The sequence below is a fragment of the Equus quagga genome, chromosome 2 (genome assembly GCF_021613505.1).
Source record: "Equus quagga isolate Etosha38 chromosome 2, UCLA_HA_Equagga_1.0, whole genome shotgun sequence".
Classification (NCBI taxonomy): Eukaryota; Metazoa; Chordata; class Mammalia; order Perissodactyla; family Equidae; genus Equus; species Equus quagga.
The window spans coordinates 128,643,695-128,666,111 of record NC_060268.1 but is presented as its reverse complement, the minus strand read 5'-3'; the positions used below and the strand labels follow the sequence as shown (position 1 = coordinate 128,666,111).

At 36.0% G+C, this 22,417-nt stretch overlaps 1 protein-coding gene across 3 annotated transcripts in view; it reads left to right on the top strand.

Annotated features, from left to right (window-relative positions):
- Window positions 1-22,417, top strand: part of MYPN (myopalladin) — a 101,483-nt gene that overhangs the window by 10,607 nt on the left and 68,459 nt on the right. The window contains exons 2-3 of one of the 3 annotated variants that reach the window (XM_046653637.1): window positions 6,805-7,094; window positions 15,708-16,607. The exons of 1 other annotated variant lie outside the window; for it this stretch is intronic. In XM_046653637.1, coding sequence (XP_046509593.1) covers window positions 15,709-16,607 — 899 coding nt within the window. In that variant the 5' untranslated portion in view covers window positions 6,805-7,094; window position 15,708. Of the gene's footprint in view, window positions 1-3,710; window positions 3,943-6,804; window positions 7,095-15,707; window positions 16,608-22,417 lie in introns of all 3 variants that reach the window. One more of the 3 variants, XM_046653639.1, reaches the window with a different exon arrangement.

The window sequence follows — 22,417 nt, the reverse complement described above, 5'->3', positions numbered from 1 at the left end:
AAGGACTTGCTGTAAAGTGAAGATTGTGCAAAAGTGGGCTGGAAAAATAGTAGTAAGCCAGTTCAGGAGGATGCAAAACTATGAAAGTGCTTCTTATGAAGCACCTACAGAAGAACCCTTGGGCAAGGTGGGTGTATAAACAGCCCCAAGCCTTTTCCAAAAACATGGGTCCCCCGTATCAATATCTCAACCATTGTGAGCCTCCACTGAGCCAAAGCACATATAGTTCCTTACTCAGTGACTGGTGCACGATGAGTGTCCAATCATTTTTAGCTCCCTTTCTCATCTGAGTTGATTACTAACAGTGTTTCAGTGTTAAACTGATATAACCGTTAGTGACAGTTAAATCAGTTAATATTGCTGAGAGTTTAAATCATTTGATCTGTCCTGACGCACAATAAGTGTTTAGCAAATATTTGTTGAATTTAGTGAATAATTTAGAACACCTCAACAGTTAATACATCATTTTTATGGCACGCTATGGACAAATATTTATTAAGTGTCTGCTTTGTGCCGTGCCTTGAGGTTGTAAGTGGGTAGCCTATAAAGAATTGTTTTTTATGGCTCTGATTCTCAAGGAGTTGATCTAGTTAAACAGATAAAGCATAATACATAAATGAAAAATTAGTTTAATTCAGCAATATAAGAAATGTTGCAACCACTAGTTGTTTAATTACATAATAATTGGAAGAAACAGTGAACAAAGGCGGGGAGGAAAGAGAAGGCAAGCGAATTTTGGTGGAACTTTTCGAGACAAGAATTTGTATAGAAGAGTGGCAGGTAAGATCAGAAAGGTTGTTTATAATTTATTGGATCAAAATGATGACATTTCTGATTAAACCAAGACTTTTCTTATTCTTTGTTGTAATTTGCACAATGTTGCCAGTCCAGTGGACTGTCTGCAAATAGATTTATCCCCAGCTCAGTTTACACTGTGGTAAATTCTTGTGTGTAACTTCTCTGTGACATTGTATGTTTACTTACCCCTTTTATTGACATTACTACCTACATTTTGAATTAAAGCTTATTGTCTAGGCTTGAAGATGAAAGGAGAGGATCTCTAAGATATTAACAGGAGACTTTGTTTAGGTTTTAACTCATCCGTTCTCAGTTTGGAATGAAGTGCAATTGGATGATGAGCAGAATGAATGAAAAGGCAAAACAAAAAAGGTTTTCCAAGTCTTCCTACGTTAAAGTATGCTGTCTTTATTTGATAAAAAGTTTGCTAAAGCGAGAAAACACCAAATGGATAGATCCATAAGAAAATAAAAATGTGAACTTGGATAGAGATATAAAATACAAATTCTCCTTAAATTTTCCGTGGTTTTTATTTCCCAAACTCTTCCTTTGTACTATTCCCACCTTGGCAACAAGTTGCTTCCATTCAACATTTACTAATTTCATGATAAATGTCATGTGATAAGATGATAAATTCTCAGAAACGTGTGTCAGCCCTTGCCATTTCAGTCAACTAATTGTACTGAGTCTCCTTTGAGAAAGCAGCCCTAGACTCAGTCATATCCTGTTTTTCTGTTCTCTTCTTGCTTCTGTTAAACACCAAGTCCCTTAAATCAAAGCAATCGCTTTAATAACTCTTTGCCCATCCACACATATGAAAATAATGGTGAATTTCCTCCTTTGGGTAAGTTCCGATTTTTTAACTAACCTGCATAATTGCTCTTCATGAGAAGGCAATGGGGGCCAACAAAAAGAGAATACACTTTAAACTAAAAGGCCTATGTTTGAATTCACCCAGCTATGCAGCTTGCTGGTTGGGTATGTTTGGGAAAGCTAAACTTTAAGCCTTAGCTTCCTCCTTGTAACGTGCAAATAGCAATACCTCCCAGGGTTGCTGTGAGTATTAAATAAGAGATAACTTAGGCTGTTCCCAGCCTAGAGTACACTGGGAAAAAGTGTTAATTCCCATATCCTTTCCTTCACATCATTATTGCTAGTGTGATTATATGGGTCATGCGTGAGAACACTGAACTTTGTTTTCAGCTTTCTGAGATGTCCATGCTGCCCAGAAATAGAATGTGAGTGGAATCACCCAGAGCCTGGCATACTGGCATTTAAGATATCCAGTGCTAACGTTATGAAGAGAGAATATTCCAACTGTTATTTTCCTACCCCTAACTTGCAAAAAATTTATTGACCCATGTTGATGTGCTGAGAAATAACGCCAAAGCATTTAAATTTACTTTCAAAAGAACAAAGCTCTTAAATTGTCTCAGCAAAATGACTATCATAAATAGAAACAAAAAAATAGGTCTGTCAAAGCATCCAGACCGCCCTCCAGTGCCCTACCTTTCAGCATCAATGCCTAATGTTTCCATATACATATCCATTCAGGTTCTCAGCTTGACAGATCGCAGACAGGGTCTATCAGAAAGCATTTGCTTTTCTCCTTCTATATTTTCTCTTCCTTTTGTCTTTTTAGTCATACGAAAGAATTTCAGGGTTGGTTTGAGTCAGCAAAATTATAAACTTAAAATTCTACATGGCATTCCTTTAAAATACTTACTAAAAGAGTATGTTTTATATTCATTTTTACCCTTTTTTTTTTTCATGGTTACTTTAGAAATGTGAACATTTAAATATTTGCAGTGGTTACAAGCACAGACTTAGTGTCAACCTTAGGTTTGATCCTGGCTCAGTCACTCACTTGTCGTGTGACCTTGGGCAAGTTTTTAACCTCTTCTAAACCCCAGGTTCCCTTGTGTAAAATGAAAATTACGACAGTACCTGCTTCATAGATTGTTGAAGGAATGCATAAAATAAAGCACAATATCTTTACAGAACTCAGCTCAGTGCCTAGCACATAGCTAAGGAATGTTAACATTTTTACTGGGATGATATATTTATAGGCGTGTTAATATAATCATTATATTAATGTGGTGAGAAGTGGAGATTAACTGCACACCTCAGGATTACATACTGTACTTGACACTAATTGTTTGGGTTCTTCAGTAACTTACCGTCAATCACAGATGCTCTTTAAAAAATTCTGGGAACAGATTTTCTTCTTGGAAATAATACTTTTTGAAAAGCATAAACTTTAACATGTCCTCCATATCAAAAGCACAAAGGAAGCCTTATTGTGTTTTCACAGAAACCACATAGTAAAGCCTTAATCTAATTAACCTAAAGTTGAGGGAGCACACATTAAGTATTATAATAATTTATTGCTTTCCCATATTTACTTTAATAAATGTATTGACCACATTCTCAGTTTTATGTCAAATACAGATATTTACACATGTCATATGCATCCTGTGTATGGATATTTTGTGAGTTCCTTATGCTTTATCTTTTAAAATTTCATCAATATTATCCTTTTCGTCTAGTCTAAGGAGAGATTAAGAAAGTCTGTTTCCCAGGGCCAGCCAGCCCCGTGGTCGAGTGGTTAAGTTTGTGCACTCAGTTTCAGCAGCCCAGGGTTTGGCGGTTCGAATCTTGGGCACGGATGTGGCACCTCTCCTCAGGTCATGCTGAGGCGGCGCCGCACAGGCCACACCTAGAAGGACCCACAACTAAAACTACACAACTATGTACCAGGGGGCTTTGGGGAGAAAAGGAAAAGTAAAATCCTTTTTTTTAAAAAAAAGGAAAATGCTGCAAAGCAGGGCCTTTGTTTAAAAAAAAAAAAAAAAAAAGAAAGTCTGTTCCCTAGTCATCTTAGTCATTATCCACCCCCATCATCCCTCCAGGCTAAGAACATCGTGCAGACTGAGTTATTAAAGCTGATCTGAAAGAGCAATCTGTTCTAAATGACTGCCCCTGGATCTGCCTGGAACCCTGTAAATACCCATCATTACTCTGGCGGGGCAGTATCATGTTTCCTTCGTGCTACTTTTGTGGCAGACACAAGTTAGGCAGTGAGATTTGGACTTTGGATGATCCTGGTTGATTGATATAGGAATGGTGCTTCTCCTAAGACAGGTAACCACAAATTTACTTTTCAAGATAATATTTTAAAATGGGTATTCCGTTTGTATTTTTTAAAAATGTTTTTAGTTTTTAAAACTAAATAGGTTTTAAACTTATAGCTATTTAAATATTTTTGGTTCTAGTTTTAAGCAAGAGTTTTCAAAACTATTTTAGACGAAAAAGAAATTTCTTAAGGATTTAATTATATTTCTCAATTACATTGTATCAGACCCTTTATAATCCACTATACATATATTGTTTTGGATGGTCAAGAACTTGTCTCTGGTGTGAGTATTTTTCCCATTAACAAAAGTTAGAAAATATGTAGATGTCTCTGTTCTTTAAAAATAAGACATAGAGGGGTTTTATTTCATCTGATCCTGGAGGGGGTTAGCTAAATATAAGTCTGTGAACTTTAAGCAAAGTTTACTAAAACTTTGGTATATATGAGCAATTTCTTTTAAAGAATTAAAATTTATAGCAATATGGAAAAATAGCAAATACAAAAATTTTATAAGCACAGAAATTCTCTCATGCTTATCCTCCAAGTGAAGACTTCCTCTGCCATAGATCTTCTAGATTCTTTGACATTCCGGTGGATCATCTCAATGTGAGTAAATTGTTTCTGTAGCTGAGTGGCTGAATTAAGAAAACAGCTGAAGGCAAACGCAGGATCATGTTCAAACCACAATAAACACATGTGTTTGGTGAGCCACTCTATTTTATGGGGAAGGTTTAAAACACGTAAGCTTGTATTTATTTGTCACCTTTCAAATTTGTTTTTAACTATGTTGGATTTTTTTTTAAGTTTTAAAAATTATTCTTTCTAACAATAAACTGGTAAAATCTGAACTAGTAGATTTGTGGTATAATGTTTGTACAATTACTGTGATGATATACAGGGTAAAGGATTTGTTACTTGGGAGGAGAAACTAATTTTAAAAAACTAGTATCTAGAATATAAGTTTGATGTATTGTAAGCGTGATGGCCACAGTTGCTGAATATTATGTATTTAAAATATTTATAACCAGCTTTTTTTCAAAGAGCTCAAAAACTTTGTACACTATCTGTATTTGAAAATGTTACAGTAAAAATGAGAAGAGAAAGATTACTGCTATTCAAAAATTCTTTGTCTTTCTTCTATAACTCTTTTCTGCACTTTATTTTAATTCTTTTCTAATTCCACTGACCAACCAACTCTGTTTTACCTTTCAGCTTATCACGGCACAATTCGCAGGGAAGTAGAAATGTGTTCACTTACAGTGCGTGTAAGCCTTTCCCTTTGGAAAATCAAATTGTTGCACATCTAGTTGCTACCCGAAATAGAGGTTCCACCTTCCCACATCCCCACCCGAGACCCAGCCCCACTTACATGATTATGCCTCAAGATCTGAGTGGGATAGTCGGGGGAAGATCCTCTCTTCAAATAAAAAGAAATTGTTGGAGCATCTGTATAAATAGAAAATGCAGAAACACAATTAAGTAGTCTTGAGGTTAATATCAGCACATGATTAGGTCAGAGAGCAAGTGAACCTGTACATTGAAGATCTAGATACTGCAGTAGTGAAAATGACTTATCCTCGTAATTCTGTTCTTCTTGTACCGTTTTTCCCTCCTCAGTAATAGTTCTTCTGACTTGGATTATTTAAAAGTTTTCTTCAATTCTCTTTTTCATTTTGCCCTATAAAAACAAAGTTCCATAAAAAAAGTCATAGTGAAACCTCTGATGTGACCACAATAAACAAAGAAATTTTATACCTATTCAATATTCTATAGAGAGTCTCAAGATTACTGAAAAGGGTAAAAAGATCTCTCAGTAAATTCCATGAGGTCAGGATTCCGGTACATTCCGTGCACTGCTTTATCTCCAATACCTGGGACATAGTAGGCATTAGGTAAATATTTGTCGAATGAATGAATGGGAAGAACTACTACAAGCTGTTGTGATTTAAGTAAGAAAGCTAAATTTAAGCCAATGCATTTCACGCTATCCAGATCCAAGAAAGATCCTTTAAAAAAATAACCAATGGCATTTATCTGAATTTTCAAAACCTAGGCTTCTCCCAAGATTAATAATGTTATAGCACATTTACACTGTACTTAAGTGGGGTTAACTTTTTTTCCAAATTCACATTCTGAAAATGTATGAAATTACTATCAAAGAACCTATACTTTGACAGAGTTGATTTTTGAGAAGATGTTGGTTTGGTTAAGGATTCTTTTTTATTGATTGTTAATGCTTGGGAAAGAAGACATCTGGCATAGACTTTTTCTCAATAGCATATATAAAGTTATTCCAGGTACTAATACATGAATAGGAGTTATATTATATTACGTTATATAGTAATTTTGACTTTTAAACAGTATCTGATTAGGTTTTTTCTGAAGACGTTTGTTCAAATTAATTTGTTACTGGTTTATTCTCAGGCTAATGGTTTTTTCTTCTCCATTTTTTTCTGTGATCTTTAATTAACAACTTTTAATGTTAGTTATCTTCTCTACTTTTGCTTAGCCCTTGGAAAAACCATTCAAAAAAGTCTCAGCTTTAAAATATTAGACCTCAGCTTCATATCGGCTTTTTATAGTTAACTTTCCTAAAACATATCAGTGATTAAGTGAGTCAATTTCCCATTAATTAAAATTAAGGCCCTTAAAAATTAATTTTAATATATTTTAAAAATAATGCCATTTTCTTTGACAGATGGAATGTGGTGTAATGAATTTAATATTAATTTCAAACATAAATCAATAAACAACTTGGGCCTCTAGCTATAAGTGAAATTCTATAGGTAGAAAAACCGATTGACCCCGACTGCCCATAGGTGCTGTCCTGCTGTGGAATCCCTTTGCTCAGTTTTCTCCTGTCCAATCAGGTGGAATGTTTCACAGGCACATGGTTTATACAGCTCAAAATAACTTGGGACCTGCGAGCTGACAAATGCTCTGGCTCCGGTGGTGACAGGTTGTCCAGCTTCTTACAGCCATCTTCACTGAAGCTGAGGTTAACTCCTCACTCTCTATGGACGGCCACTGTCTATTTCCAAGGGCGTGAAGAATTCTCTTTTTCTCCTGTGCTTTCATCTGAAAGTTCTCCTCGGATATTATCATCACAGTGGAGTGCCTGAGCTGAACATCCTCATCTGGGTCAACTAAAAAAAGAAAGGTAATATCCAGATTGAAGTTCTCAAGTGTGTTTTGATAACAGGGCACTGACAATGGGAAAAGGGATATTTCAGAGACCTAATTACTGTTGTTCTGAGTGAAACCTAGGATAACTTTCTAATTATGTATGATGGGATATAAAATTACGTGAAAAATGAAGTTTGCTACATGTAAAGATTTTGGAGGGGATTGATGATTCTCACAGAGATCACAGCCTACTTAGGTCCTAAGGAAAAATATCTCAATAGAGGAGGTTGTAACGTGTTGCATATATCATTGGCATTTTCCACACATTCATTTATTAAAACAATGGTGTCTGTATAAAAAATATGTATGCAATGCCTATTTCCTTTTTAAAGGAAATCAAATCTAAAATAATATGACTCCATAGTTAAAGACTTTCATTTTAAATTTTTTTATCATGTAAAAGGATATGCTTGCTATATTTAGTGTTGGGCGATCTGCTCCCTGGATTAATGTACACAACAGCTGCAAAAAGTCTTGCTCAAAGGACATTGCTCTTTCTTTCTCCTTTCTCTCTCTCTCGCTCTCTCGCTTACTCGTTCTCTCACTCTCTCTCTTCCCCTCCCTTTTCAGCTGCATCAGAAAGACACTTGACAGTCAGTGGCAAGTGTTTGGCCTGGTACATTGCACTATTAGCAGTAATTAGATGAACATCTTGAATTATATTCTAAAAACCATATAAGCAAATAAAAGAGAACATGGGTTAATCTTCATTTCCATCCCCAAAAAGTGAACATTACAGTAATGGTGCTGAGAAATTTTATTATCTTATCAAAGCAGATATTTACCCATACTTGTTAAAGATACTAGCATCAAACAATTTGAAAGAAACAAAACAGCTATATAGTTTTCTTTCTAAAAAAATTATGATTCAATTACTTTCACATTGGTAATGATGGAATGAGTTCTATAACATCTAAATTAAAAATCTGTCATAACTTTTTAGTCTCTCCTTAATAATAACTCTTAAGTTGACATATAATCCATAATCCTTTTCTAGGAAATTGAGAATGTCTATACTTATAACTGTAACAAACATTTTTAAACAAAAATTAAGGTGTGCTATCTGACACATAACTTGACAACAAGCGAAATGTTTAAAATCAAGGCCATCCCAGGAAGTTTGAAATATATGCACACTATGTTTACTTTGTCAGGAGACAAAATTATAGACATTACAGAATCTTATAATAATGGACTATGAAACAAACAGTTGGATACTATCCAAATTCTGGAAGTTTGTCTCTATTCCCGCTTATAGACTATTGCTAATGCTATTGGAACTTGTAATAATGTGTTAAAGCCCCAGTGTTCCATTTATCTATAATTTGGAATACAGCCCTTATTACATATTTCTATTACAATGTGCTTACAAAGGCACATATTCAGTGGAATGGACTCAGAACCGCAATTCATGGACACAAGAAATTGAATGAGTTCTATCCAGGCTGGGTTTTGGAATTCATAGAGATGATTTTTCACATTTACTTTTGAAGAAGTGGGACAGCAGGTAAATCAGGTTTCCTTGCAAAAGGACTTTCATGAACTAAGTGTTAGTATACGAAAAGGTAATAGCTAAATTTCCCAGCAGTTAATTCCTATATGTAATAGGAGTAATGAACTCAGCTCACTAACCTGAAAATATAAGATGAATGATACTGCTAACCCCAAAATAATTCGTTTCCTTCATTGGCATTGAGATTTGACATAGGCATTACTTATCATGTGGTGTTATTGCCTATATATAACAAGCCAAAAAAAGAAAAGATTTTCTTAACTTTTTCCCTCTTCTAAGAGATAAAGAAGAATCAAGCACCACGGAGATTTTTTTTAAAACTTCTATGATGCTTCATAGTTGACAAAGAGCCTTTAAAACTACTAGGGTGTTGTGCGTTTGCTTAAAGGAAACAAACCAAGCACAGATAGAATGGTCTGTTGAGAGATTTATAAACATATTTTCAGCAGACACATTTTTGGTGGGTGCAAAAGTTGGTGTGACTATTCACCTGCAGTAACCACAGAGTTATTAGAGCTCATATAAAACCAGAGTCACCTTGACAAACTCTGTTCAGGCTGTTTGCTACGTAGACCTCCAACTGGAATCACAATGTACTCCACGCTCTGGGAGGGGCCCAACAGAGCCTTCCCACCAAATGCTTGAACCAGAACTAGATCTTGAGACCCCAAGCCTATTGGGGCACTTGCTCCTCTCCCAAACTAACAAATATGTTATGTCAATTTAATTATGGAAGTTATCTTTTCTCAAATCCTTAATCACCTAAGGAAAATTGACCCAAATGTTAAGAGGCTGAAGAAGGATGAAAATGTTAAAATTTTTTCTTATTTAAAATGAATCTTTGAGTTAATGGGGATTTCTTCTTTGGGATTTCCTGTATAAGAGCTAAGTTAATCATGAATGGTGAGAGGTTGAGAATGATATAAAATCTCTCACCACTAAACTCTCTTTTTGGTCCTAGATTCCTGAAATCTTCTTGCTTGCCTTCCATTACCCTTTCTAGGGGTTGTAGAATTTACTTTTATACTACTTCTTTGCTATCTTTCAGATTAAATGCTAACTTTGGGCTCTGGCTTCAGTATCCTTTACACTAGTGCTTCCCTACATGTTTATCCTCTTCTGCACCAGAAAACACACATAGTATGTTTCATAGTAGCCAATCTCTTTTTGTCCCACTCAAACTAAATCTTTGGTTTCTTTCCTTCCTTCCTACTTTTACCAATTCAATTAAAACGATAGTACAAGAACGGTTTACTCACCTTTGGCCCATTATCTAAAAATCTTTTCATTCGTTTAACCCTTGCCCTTTAGGGAATGTCCCTAATTAAACAGATTCCTACTAATTCTCCTATGTATCACCTCTGCTCTGTCTCTTTACTTCAACATTCTCTTCTATACATTTGTCTGTATTTGTTTTTATCTACTGTTTTTCCTCTTTCACACTGAAAGAGGAATTAAGAGATTGGTACTTATATTATTTCCATAATCCTACTGACATGTTTCTATATATCTCAACCTCTTATTCTGATAATGAAGTATATACCAATTTAGTAAATTACTAACGCCACTCACACCAAGAATAGACTAGCAATAAAACTAAGATGAGGATGATCACTGTAATAGTGAGAGGATGGAAACTATAACAATGAAGAAGGATTTACCTCAAACTGCATTCCATCTGCAGCCAAATTTTAAAAACGTGATCTGTACCCAACCCTTCAGCACTAGTTCCTATGTAATGGAATTTAGTTCTTGGCCCAGCAAGAGTTTCTCCAGAAGAACTGATTCAGATACTTTTCCTGTGTGACATCATGGGCTATAGAAGACAAGACAAACAGGTCAATGCCAGCATTAAAGAGAGGGATCAAAGTCTAATTTTGTTAATTATTCTTCCCCTAAAGAACATTCTAGGTATAATAATTACACATCAGCAGAAAAGGATTACCTTAAATTTGTATAGTGTTCTGCATTTTTAAAGTACTTTCACAAACAAACCTATGAAGTAAGCAGGGTGGTTCTGCTCATCCTCAGTTTAGAGGTGAGTTACTGTAACATGTTCATCTTTTCATATTCCAGCTCTCTAGACAAATAATTTTTAAATATTAGGCTATTTTGTGCTGACCTAGAAACAAAATTTGCTTTCTCATTTAAGTATCTAAGGAAGTTTATAGCCAAGAAACTTCAGTATTTATATTTGAATCCAAGTTACTTCATATTAGGTTTTGCCAATTCTCCAGTCAATGCCCTAGTTTAAATATTCATATTATAACCAAAAGATGAGTTTATACCACATGATATTTCCAAGAACAAGGTCTTCTTAGAGCCTACAGAAGACTGGTGCTGAGTTAACATGAGGAGGAATATGCTCAAAGTTTTCAGCATCAAGTTTTGTGTTTATGAGCCAGACTTTTACATTTTCAGCAAGTTCCTAGGGCAGATCCTCTTTACAGGAAAAATCCTAGGGAAAAAATAAAGATATTTAGCAAAGTAAAGTAAAGAACATTCAATAAGCTTTCCGTGTGGCCAAATTAGTTTACATGATTTACTAATGTCTGTCTTGATTAACCATACCATATAACCATATCATCTGCTTCTCAAAACTTTAAAATGGTTTCCCATTCACACGTTTAATAAAAGTCAATGTTCTTCCCATGGTCTGCAAGGCCTTACGTGGTCTAGCCTTGTACTTTTCTGATTTCTTTTCCTTCTGCTCTCCTTTTTTGCTCACCTCCCGGCACACCGGGCTTGACTCAAACACAGCAAACATTCACCTCCCCTGGCCTTGACACTTACTTGTTCCTCAGTGAGGAGCTTTCTTCCCCCCAGAGGGTCACATGGCTCACTTCTCCACTGCATTAGAAGCTTTGTCTGACCTTCCCAGCTAAAATAGCACACTTTCTTCCCTCTCCCGTCATTTTCTATTACCTTGTCCTACTTTATTTTTCTTTTTAACATTTATAACTTCCCCACCAGAATGTCAACTCCATGAGGACAGGGAATTTGTCTTTTGTCCCTTGCTGAATCCACAGTGCCTAGAACGGTGCCTGGCCCGTAGCAGAGGCTCAATAAATATTTATTAGATGACTAAATGAAATCTAGGTTATCCATAGTAGCACTTGAGCTTTTGAAAGTACAAATTTTATAACAGATGGTTTTTACATTAATGCTTGAAAGAGAAAGTGATACATTTTTGTATTTCCTATTTTAGGTAATATTTATCAGTTTAACAATTTATACATTTTCATCTGAGAACCCTCTGAGATGTAACTGTTATTATCCCATTTGATAGATGAGGATAATTGAGATTCAGACACATTAAGTTACTTGCTCAGGATAGCAAAGTTATTTAGAGTTGGGGTTGGGATTCAAATGCAGGTTTCCGATTATAATCAGATGTTCTTTTATACTTCTAGTATGAAAACAAAGCACAATTCCAATTATTTTATCTGCCATCAATAAGTTTTCATTTGAAGGTCACCTCGAAGTTGTTACTTTTATATATTTTCTTTGTGTCTGTAAGTTTTCTTTGTAAATATGATTTCTATCTGTCTTGCTTTACCACACAATTTAAAAAAAAGATAAATATAACAGACTTAGCAAAAAATTCTAACGAACAAAAGAATTCAACAGATATTTATTGATCACCTTCTATGAGCTGTGTATGTACGAGATGATGGTGTACAAAACAAAGTGAGGTAGACAGAAAAGTAAATAGGCAAATTTAATATATTGTAATGAGTGCTGTGTTTGGGGGTAAGGATGGTGAGCTTTAGGGGCACATTGGAGAGGTACTCGACCCAGAGAAAAGAAGAAATCCCAGGGCAATATCTCAGCTAAGAACTGAAGACGATGTAGGACTTGGCCCAGTAAGGTAGTGAAGGGAGATGGGGACAAGGAGCAGCCCAAGCAAAGAGAATATGTACCAAGATCTGAAGGCAGCACAGTTCATTCATGAGACTACACATATTTTAATAGAATATAATAACACTGAATTAACTACAAATTTAGAGTTCAATTTCTCTTCAGAGTTTGTCCTTGGATCAAGTCACTTCACCAGTTCCATTTCCAGTTCTTATCATCATGTGTAGCTGTAGTTATTATGTAATAATAATCATAATAATAACGGTAACTACCATTTATTGAACCTTTACTAAACGCCAAGCACATTTAATCATCACTTCAACCTGTGAGATGACTAATGTCATTATTCCTGTTTTACAGACAAGTCAACTGAGGCTTACAGAGGTTAAGTAAGCTAGGAAGCATCAGAACTGGGATTTGAACCAGACCTATCTAACTCCAAAGTGTAGGTAGTAAATGTTACATTGTAACATTAAAGAAGTCCTCTATTTTAAATCCCTGAAAGTTTTGTTATCATAATAATTTCTAATGCTCATCAGCATCAGAACAGGCACACCTTTACATCTCCGTTGGCTTTTTTCTTTAAAAAAGAGAAAAAAACTGTTGCAGAGAGCAGTGATTAGTCATGTGAGTATTTTCGTTTCTATTTTCCACCATAAATATAAGCTTTTTGAAAGTCCTTCAACATTAACATCACCTTTAGCTAAGTGCTGTTTTTCACCAGTATCACTTGAGTGCCCATTACAGTGACTGGCTCTGTTTTAAGAGCTTTGCATTCATGATGTTCTTAATCCTCACTCCTGGGAAATAGATATTATCCATGTTTTATAGGTGAGGAATCCAAAGCCCAGAGAAGTTACGTAATTTTCTCAAAGTCACGTAACTGCTAAGAGATGAAGCCAGAATTTTTGTTTTTTTTTTTAAAGATTGACACCTGAGCTAACAACTGTTGCCGATTTTCTTTTTTTTTTTTCTGTTTTTTCTCCCCAAATCCCCCTAGTACATAGTTGCATATTTTTTCAGTTGTGGGTCCTTCTAGTTGTGGCATGTGGGACACTGCCTCAACATGGCCTGATGAGCGGTGCCATGTCAGCGCACAGGCTCCCAACAGGCGAAAACCTGGAGCACACGAACTTAACCACTCGGCCACAGGGCCGGTCCCTGAAGCCAGAATTTGAAAACAGATCTACCTGATTCTAAGGCCAATGTTCATTCCATGTTACCTCAAGATAAAAGCCATCTTAAAATAAAGACTTAGAGACAAAGTTACGTTAAAACACAATATACAGTATTGTCCAACTAAAAGAGAGAAGACCATCCTAATTTATAAAGCACTTAATTTTCCCCCTCACACTCATATATTTATATGTATATATATAAACTCAAACCAGGCTAATGAAATAGTTGATTTACAAAGGAGAAACATTTTCAGTCAGTATATTAATTATATTTTCAAATAGCATTTTGCAACTTATTTCATATATCTTTAACTGTCCTTCCACATAGCTAATGCACAACTGAGACAAATTTTCAATAGGGATATCAATTACACTTTCATATACTATTTTGTATATCATTTACTGTTCTACAAGATTTAAAGTAGCCCTATAGTTCTATTTAATGAATATACCATAATTTAATTAACTAGTTATTTATTGGAAGTAGTTTCAATTTTTAACATCATCTATACTATGATGAATATTTTTGTAGATAAATCTTTGCACCCATCCAATATCTTTGCGTTTTCAATTAATCTCTTTTTAAAGCACAACAAACTTCGCCCAAAAAATTGACTCTGGTAATGGCAATCTCACGCTGTGGCAAACAAGTGGAAAAATATTTTGCTGTAGGTGATCCTTTTAGCCATCTCTAATTTCCCTTTCAAGGTGACTGCCTACTTTGCCAATTTAGAGGTTAGTCTGCTTGGCACTCTAAAAGTTTGAGAACTAGGGCTGTTTCTAGGAAGCCTTATTTGTGACAAGTGAGGCTATCATACGTAAGGGAAAGGAGAGGAGTGAACTGAAATAAATTTTGTCATAGAATCTTAAAGCTGAAAACGATTTAGGAGATTACTTTCTTCTCTGTCTTCCTAGAACAAGGCCCAGTACATAGTAGCCAAGAATGGCAAATAGTCTTCAGCTCCGTTACCATCTCTGATTGATTGGTGGTGACTGAAGGAGTAAAGTGTTAAGTGAAGTGTTAAGAAAGTCAAAGTCAATGAGAAGAGTACTATAATCAGTTAGCTGCCTTTTTGAAGGAGGAGAGAGAGGGGGTAACAACCCATGGGCCACAAGTTTGCCATCCCTCTAGTAAATGTGTGAATGAATAAATTGATCTAATATTAATAATATAAAATTGGTTTGCATTACCAAAATTTCTAGTCCAGGGGAATTTGAACCAAAGTTATTGTACTATTTTCTTAAGACTTTAAAAATTATTTATTTTTCAAATAGGTAATATATTCATATAATTAAATTTCAAAAGTCAGGAAAGGACATAAAGTGAAAAGTGTCCTGTCTTGCACCCATTTCCTTGTCTCCCGTATCTCCTCTTCACCAATGTTAACATAAGAGATTTTTAAAAACCTAGGCTTCGCTCACATCTTTGTAGAAATTAAATTAACATACTTTATTTGAAAAGGCTAAATCACTATCGTTTTCAAAGGCAAGTTGAGGCTATAAACAACACTAAATTTGAACAACTTGTTTCTAGTCAAAAAACAAAAGCATTATTTATTTTCATGAGCTAGACCAAGTTTATATTTTCAGTAACTAGATGAGACTATGTTGTCAATATCTTTTAATTACATTCAAGGTAAAGAGGAAAGGATGGAGAGCAAATCCCTGTGTGTGAAAGCACTTTATAACTAAAAGCCCTCCATAGATATTTTCAAAATTATGTTTAGAAATTGTATTTAATGTCACTATAGTTACAGTACAGCTTTCACAATTGAACTTGTATTTAAAGAATTTAATAAAATGATAGTCACTCATGCTTTTACTTTCAATTTCAGGCAACTCTCACTCAATTCCTCTTCATTTTACATTTTGAGAATAATCTTTAAGTCTTTAAAGTAAATTTTGTAAAAGTATCAAAATTGGACAATTTTTTATTTCAAGCTTTAAGTCCTTAAAAATCCATAATCTATAATAAACATAGACTTAGTATTCTCTAGAAATAATCTAAACTTTCTGTTAACATATTTTGTGACAGCATGCAAGACGACAGCATGGAAGCTTCTACTTCCATTTCTCAGCTTCTGAGAGAGAGCTATTTAGCAGAAACTAGACATCGGGGAAACAATGAGAGGAGTCGAGCAGAACCTTCCTCCAACCCTTTCCATTTTGGCAGTCCTTCTGGAGCTGCCGAAGGAGGAGGCCAAGATGACCTTCCAGATCTTTCAGCCTTTCTGAGCCAAGAAGAATTGGATGAAAGTGTCAATCTGGCAAGATTGGCCATCAATCACGACCCTTTGGAGAAAGCAGATGAAGCTCAAATTAGAAAACATCTTTCTTCTGATCCGATGAAGCACTCACCAAAATCAAGTTTTGACCCTAACTTCTGCCAGGATAACTCTCGAAGTGCTACCAGCTCTAAAGAGAGCCCCCAGGAGACAAAAAGGCCGCAGTATAGTTCTGAAACCCAGTCCAAAAAAGTATTCTTAAATAAGGCTGCCGATTTCATTGAAGAGCTGTCCTCCCTTTTCAAAGCCCATAGCTCCAAAAGGATTAGACCTCGTGCCTGCAAAAACCACAAGAGTAAATTGGAATCTCAAAATAAAGTTATGCAGGAAAACAGCTCCAGTTTCTCAGATCTATCAGAAAGACGAGAAAGATCTTCTGTTCCCATCCCTATCCCTACAGATACTAGGGATAATGAAGTGAATCATGCTCTTGAGCAGCAGGAAGCGAAGAGGCGAGAAGCTGAGCAGTCTGCCAGTGAGGCAGCTGGTGGAGACACCACCCCAGGGTCTTCACCTTCATCTTTGTATTATGAAGAGCCTCTGGGGCAACCTCCCCGGTTCACTCAAAAGTTACGGAGCAGAGAAGTTCCAGAAGGAACCAGAGTACAGTTGGATTGCATAGTGGTAGGAATTCCACCACCTCAAGTAAGGTAAAATTGTCCCATTAGTGTCGTTTGGTAATTGCTTTCCATCTACCATGATCCCCCCAAGTTTACCTTTTAAGTATGTGGTGTCAAAAATTGTATATTCCCTTTGAGAAAAACAGTCAGAGTTTAAAGCAGCACTGTCCAACAGAAATATACTATTATCCATATGTACTATTTAAAATTTTCCGATAACCACATTTTTGAAAGTAAAAAGAACGGGGTGAATTCAATTTTTAAAATATATATTATTTAACCAATATATTAAAAATATTATCATTTCAACATGTAATCAATATAAAAATTATTAATAAGATAGTTTACATTCTATTTTGCATACCAGGGCTTCAAAATCCAGTGTGAATTCTATATGTACAGCACATTCCAGTTGCATGCTAAATTTTCCTAGGAAATACTTAATTTGCATTTAGATTTCAAAAGATTTATAGTTGAAAAAGTAGATTGACATACCCAAGTTGTTCCAAAGGTACTTAAAAATTTTGTAGTAACTGAGCTGGGTATCAGTTTTTAAATTTAATTTCATTAAAATTAAATATAATTTAAAATTCAGTTCCTCAGTTGCACAGTTCCTCAGTAGCCACATTTCAAGTGCCCAGTGCCACGTGTGGCTAATGACTATGGTATTAGCACAGGTCTACAGCTTGTAGTTTAAAAAAAAGAAAATATTTATGATTTTATTCAATGAATACCTGGGGTATATTTTTAATTTTAGAGAAAGCAAAATAATAGAATACAGGCTGATAGAAATGAAAATAGAATAAGGCTGTGACTAAGGTCAACTTAAAGCTTCATTTTACATGTATTTATTGTAAACTTCTTGAGATTCATTTAATGAACACTATTCTCTCTAATGCTCAAGTCTTCCCCTAATGTGACTGTTGAGTAGAGTGGATATTCATCTTTTCTGTGCCTACCAGTCAGCTTTTCTGTGAAGCTTCAAGCCTCCTCATTTGCATAGGCTACACCTAATTTTGTGTTCTAATGTTATTTTATTTTTTTAAGGGGCCCTTCCACATTTATGAGATTTAGGCCCCACAAAACCTGGATACAGCCTTAGCCTCAGAGTGACATTTGCTACTTCTAATATTATAATGTAATAATATGTGAATAATGTGCATGAAGTGTATTACTTTCGTAGAGAATAACTGGTATTTAGAGTCCCATAAGAGTTACTTTTCAGGTCTGACCTGGTGGCACAGCCGTTAAGTTCACATCTTCTGCTTCAGCGACCTGGGGATTGCTGATTCCTGGGTGTGGACCTATGTACTGTTTGTCAAGCCATGCTGTGGCAGGCGTCCCACATATAAAGTAGAGGAGGATGGGCACGGATGTTACCTCAGGGCTAATCGTCCTCAAAAAAAAAAAAACAAACCTGACTAAACATGAGTTACTTTTCCTCCCTAACCACCTAATTACTACTAGAATATGACTTCATTACTATTTAACATTTACTCTAGGTATGTAAGCAGAGCCTCATCTTTTTCTTACAGAATGTTCATATTATTGGACTGTAATGGTATTCATAATATTGTAATTTATATATGCATATTGATTCAATGGATTCTAATCCAAAAACATATTCACATATTGAATTTTGCTTTTCAAAGGCAATATAAGGCAATATAAAATATTATTTCTACAATGGCATATACATTTTACTATCTGTTTATCCCAATGACCTCCATGAGGGCAAGGGTTCTGTCATTTTACCTTTCTATCTTGAACACCAAGCACAGCTTCTGGCCCATAGTAGTCACTAAGAAACACTGAGTAAATTAATGCATAAAGAAACAAGAAACTCAACTTAGATTTAAATCAGGAGTGAGAGAGTTGGCCTAAGATATGGTAAAGAGTTGGAACTGAACAATCCAGGGCAGTGTCTACCTTTCAACACTAAGGATGCCTGATGACACTTCCTGAGACTCTGGTCAGTAATTCTGATGAGACGTAATCACAGCACGGTAATGAGTAGCACTCAGTGGCATCTGGTCAGTCTAAGTAAGCTGGTGAGCACTCAAGTTGTGGTACATACATGACTTACTTAGAGTAGCCTTGTCCAACTCACTAATTTCTGGACATAGATTGGGCCAAACAAAATTAGACCAGATCATTCAGGATTCATTCTCCCTGTTTCTTGACCTCAACAATCTCAAATACAAAAAAGAATTTAGTGCTGCCGTCAGAAAAATCAGCCAGGAAGAGCTGTAAGATACCCATTCCCCCCAAAAAACAAAGTAATCTGGTAGTCACTCAAAAACTACTGAGTCAACCAAATATAAATTTACAAATTTGAAAGTGAAAAAATGTATATAGCTTCCATGTAGCCACACTAATTTTACCTGGGAAGAATTTCTTTACTGATAGAATTCATGCCTGTATCCCAACCACTAGTTTGGTGCCAAGAAATTAGCAGTATTTACTAAATATTTTCTGAGTTAATAGTACTTAATTTCATGACTACAGTTATATTAAGAAAAAATTTGGAATTTTCCAGGTAGACTATTAGCTGTCGTTTTTCCAAGCACAGAATTCACACAACTCTAATCAGAAAGGAAATATTTATTTAGTTTTACTGTGAGCTTAATGCAGTGACAGAGACAATATAAATATAAGATGTGTCCCTGCCCTTCAAGGAGCTTACAATTCAATTGAGGAAAATTTCCTAATTTTTATAGTACAAACCATAAGAGCTATCAAGCTTTAGAGAAGGGATGGAGAACTAGAAAGGTCAAAGAAGGCTTCAGATACATGCGGGGGTTTAGTTGAACCTTCAAGATTGAGAAGGATTTATATAGAAATTTACTCATTTATTCATTCATTCATTCAACAAATACCTATTGAGTTACTAAAGTGACTCACCAGGAGTACAAAGCAATTGTGAGCTATTGGAGTCAGGGACGTTGTTTTGAAACCAAGTCTAAAACTATTCTGAAAGGATAGCTGACAATCTAACAGAGCAATCAGACAGACACATAATCGAAACATTGCAATATTGTGTAATAAGGGCTACAGCAGAAGTATGTATAGGATGCAATGGCGGCTCAAAGGAAGACATGATTTCTTTGCCTGAAGTGCAGGATAGAGGAAGCATTAACACAGGAGATGCCTCTTTAATTTGAGGAGACCAATGGTGGATGAAGAAAGCAAGCACAAAGGCCCAGAGACAAGTGTTTTCAGGGAACTGCAAGTAGTTGGCTATATGAAGAACACGGGGCACCAGAGGAGCAAAGATGAGAGAAAAGACTGAAGAAGTAGGTAGAGGGATGGGTCCTTTTTGGCCAGGTCAACTCAATATGTTTATATAAAGGCACAGATGCTGGAATAGTAATATTTCTATCTGACAGGAAGGAGACTGACCTAATTTGAAAGGAGAGTAGAGCCAGATGATTTTGAAGAGCCTTGAAAGCAAAGCAGAATAGTTCAAACTTGGTTTCAAAACCAACTAGAAACCACTTAAGATTGTGGGTAGGGAGAGATGACGATGAAAGGAAGCATGTATGTGGAATTGGTCTGGAATAATGACTCAGACTCGAAAAGAAAGGAGCCATGAGGCCATTTATGAAGCTGTGGAAGGTATCCCAGGCATCAGTTCTCTGATCAGACTGTGGTGGGGGCTGTGGAAAGGCAGAGAAAAGAAGTGAGGGAGTAATATTTAGAAAAAAAGAAGTCAAGCCGAACTTGGTGACTGACTAGATAAGGAGGATGAGTAAAAAATTTACTCCACAAGTTTGAAGCTGGGAACCTGAGAAAACAATGGGGTCACTGGCAAGGACTGAGAAAGTGGAAGAGGTGACTGATTTATGGAGGTTGATGGTTTGAGTCTGAAAAAATGGAGGGACCATATCCAATAGGCTGACTGAAGGTCAAACGAGAGGGTAGTGGAACTGGAGACATTCCAAGGAATGACCTGGACATGGGGAAGTCTGGACACAATATCTGTGTAATTACAAAGAGACTATATTTACAGGTAACAATTGGAGCTAACTTCCAGTAGTGCTAGATTGGCAGTAGTATTTTCCAACCTTCTTTTAGTGGTAACTCCTCCTCCCATTTTTCTCCCCACAATAAATCTGATATATGTTACCCCAATGTATACTTTACATACACATTTTTTAAAAATAAAATTAGTGTTTTGGGGATTAAAGAGAGTTGGGATGGAGGGAGCCTGCAGCCCTACCTGCTTGCTCACCACTGAAACTCCTAAGGCACCTGTATAGAACCCCAGAGTGCAGATTTTGATTCAAAGGATTCCTTTGAAAATGCATTAAAATAGTAATGAGACATTTTGGTTTGCCATATAGGAACACCACAGTCAATAAGAAAATTATCCTTTTTGCAATTTTTGCAAGAAAAATGATAAGTATACCTGGCAACTGAAATTTAACCTTGTATCTCTGCTCCTGAGTGCGATCAGTATTTGATTCATGTTCTTGTAACCCTAGTTCAGCAAATTGAAAAATCATTTTTGCATGTATTTGTTGATTTCCAAGTTTTGGGGTAGAAATTGTTTTGTAGGTTGGCACCAGTATTTTTGAAAGCTTGTTTATCTCGGACATAGCTTCATTGGAGGAGTTGCCTTAGAAAATGAAATACGTTCATGCATTACCCACAGATGAAAGAGTCTGCAGGAATTCACAGCAAATGGCCGTGATCCCTTTTTGTATCCTGACTCCAAATTCTTTTCCCCGGAATGTACAGCTGGGTCACATTAAGTACGTTTGCTTGTACACAACCTTCTGAAGCAGGACAAATTTACCTTTTATAGATGTCAATGCCTGCTTTGGCTGTTAACTTTTGCTATTGCGACCTCGGGACATTTGCCTGTGAGTGGTGTGCTGAGGAGATAAAAAGGAAATAAATTATTTATAAAGGTGAAGGATATTTTAAATGGTATAGGGGAATTTTAAAAATATTATTATAAATAATTATATATGATATATAATGTGAAATACAAATATTTTTAAATATTATGTTATTTAGAGGCTTTTTCTTATACCTTTTGGGAAAAATCTAGATATCGTTATTCATTCATTCATCCAACAAATGTTAAGTGCCTGTTACGTGCCATGAACTGTTATAGGCACTAAGATTAAAGCATTGAACAAAAAAAATTCCCTGCCTTCTAGAAGCTTAGAGTCTAGTAAGGAACACAGACAATAAACAAAAATTCCACAAATGATTAGATAATTACAATTGTGATAAATGTTATAAAGGAGGGTGCATATGGCAAAAGGACCAACCTTTGCTAGTAGGTTGGGGAAGGTTTTCCTGAAAAGTGATACATAAGCTGAGACATAAAAGTTGACTAGAGTTAGCCCAGCAAAGCGAGGTTTGGGGAAAAGTGTTGCAGGATGAGAGAATAGCAAATTTGAAGCCCTCGAGGCAGCAAGACAGTTGTTGACTTTAAGGAACTGAAGGAAATGATGCCACCAGAACATAAATAGTGAGGAGGAAATGGTTTGAGATAAATCCAGAGAGTGGGGCAGATGCTAGATTTTGAGAGCCTCCTAGCAAAGGCTCCTCAAAGGGGATCCCTGGACCAGCAGGTCAGCATCACCTGGAACCCTGGTGGATATGCACATTTACAGGTTCTGCCTTGACCCTACTGAATCAGGATCTCTGGGGGTGAGGCCCAGACACCTGTGTTTTAACAAACTGCTGTTTGTTTCTGTGCTGAGAACGTTTGCAATTTCTTCACAGACCTCTTCACCTGGAGGGACTGTCCTCTGTCTTGTTCCTTGACTCAGATGTTGCAATCTCTAGTTAATATATTAGCATCTGCTCCTCAGTCTTTA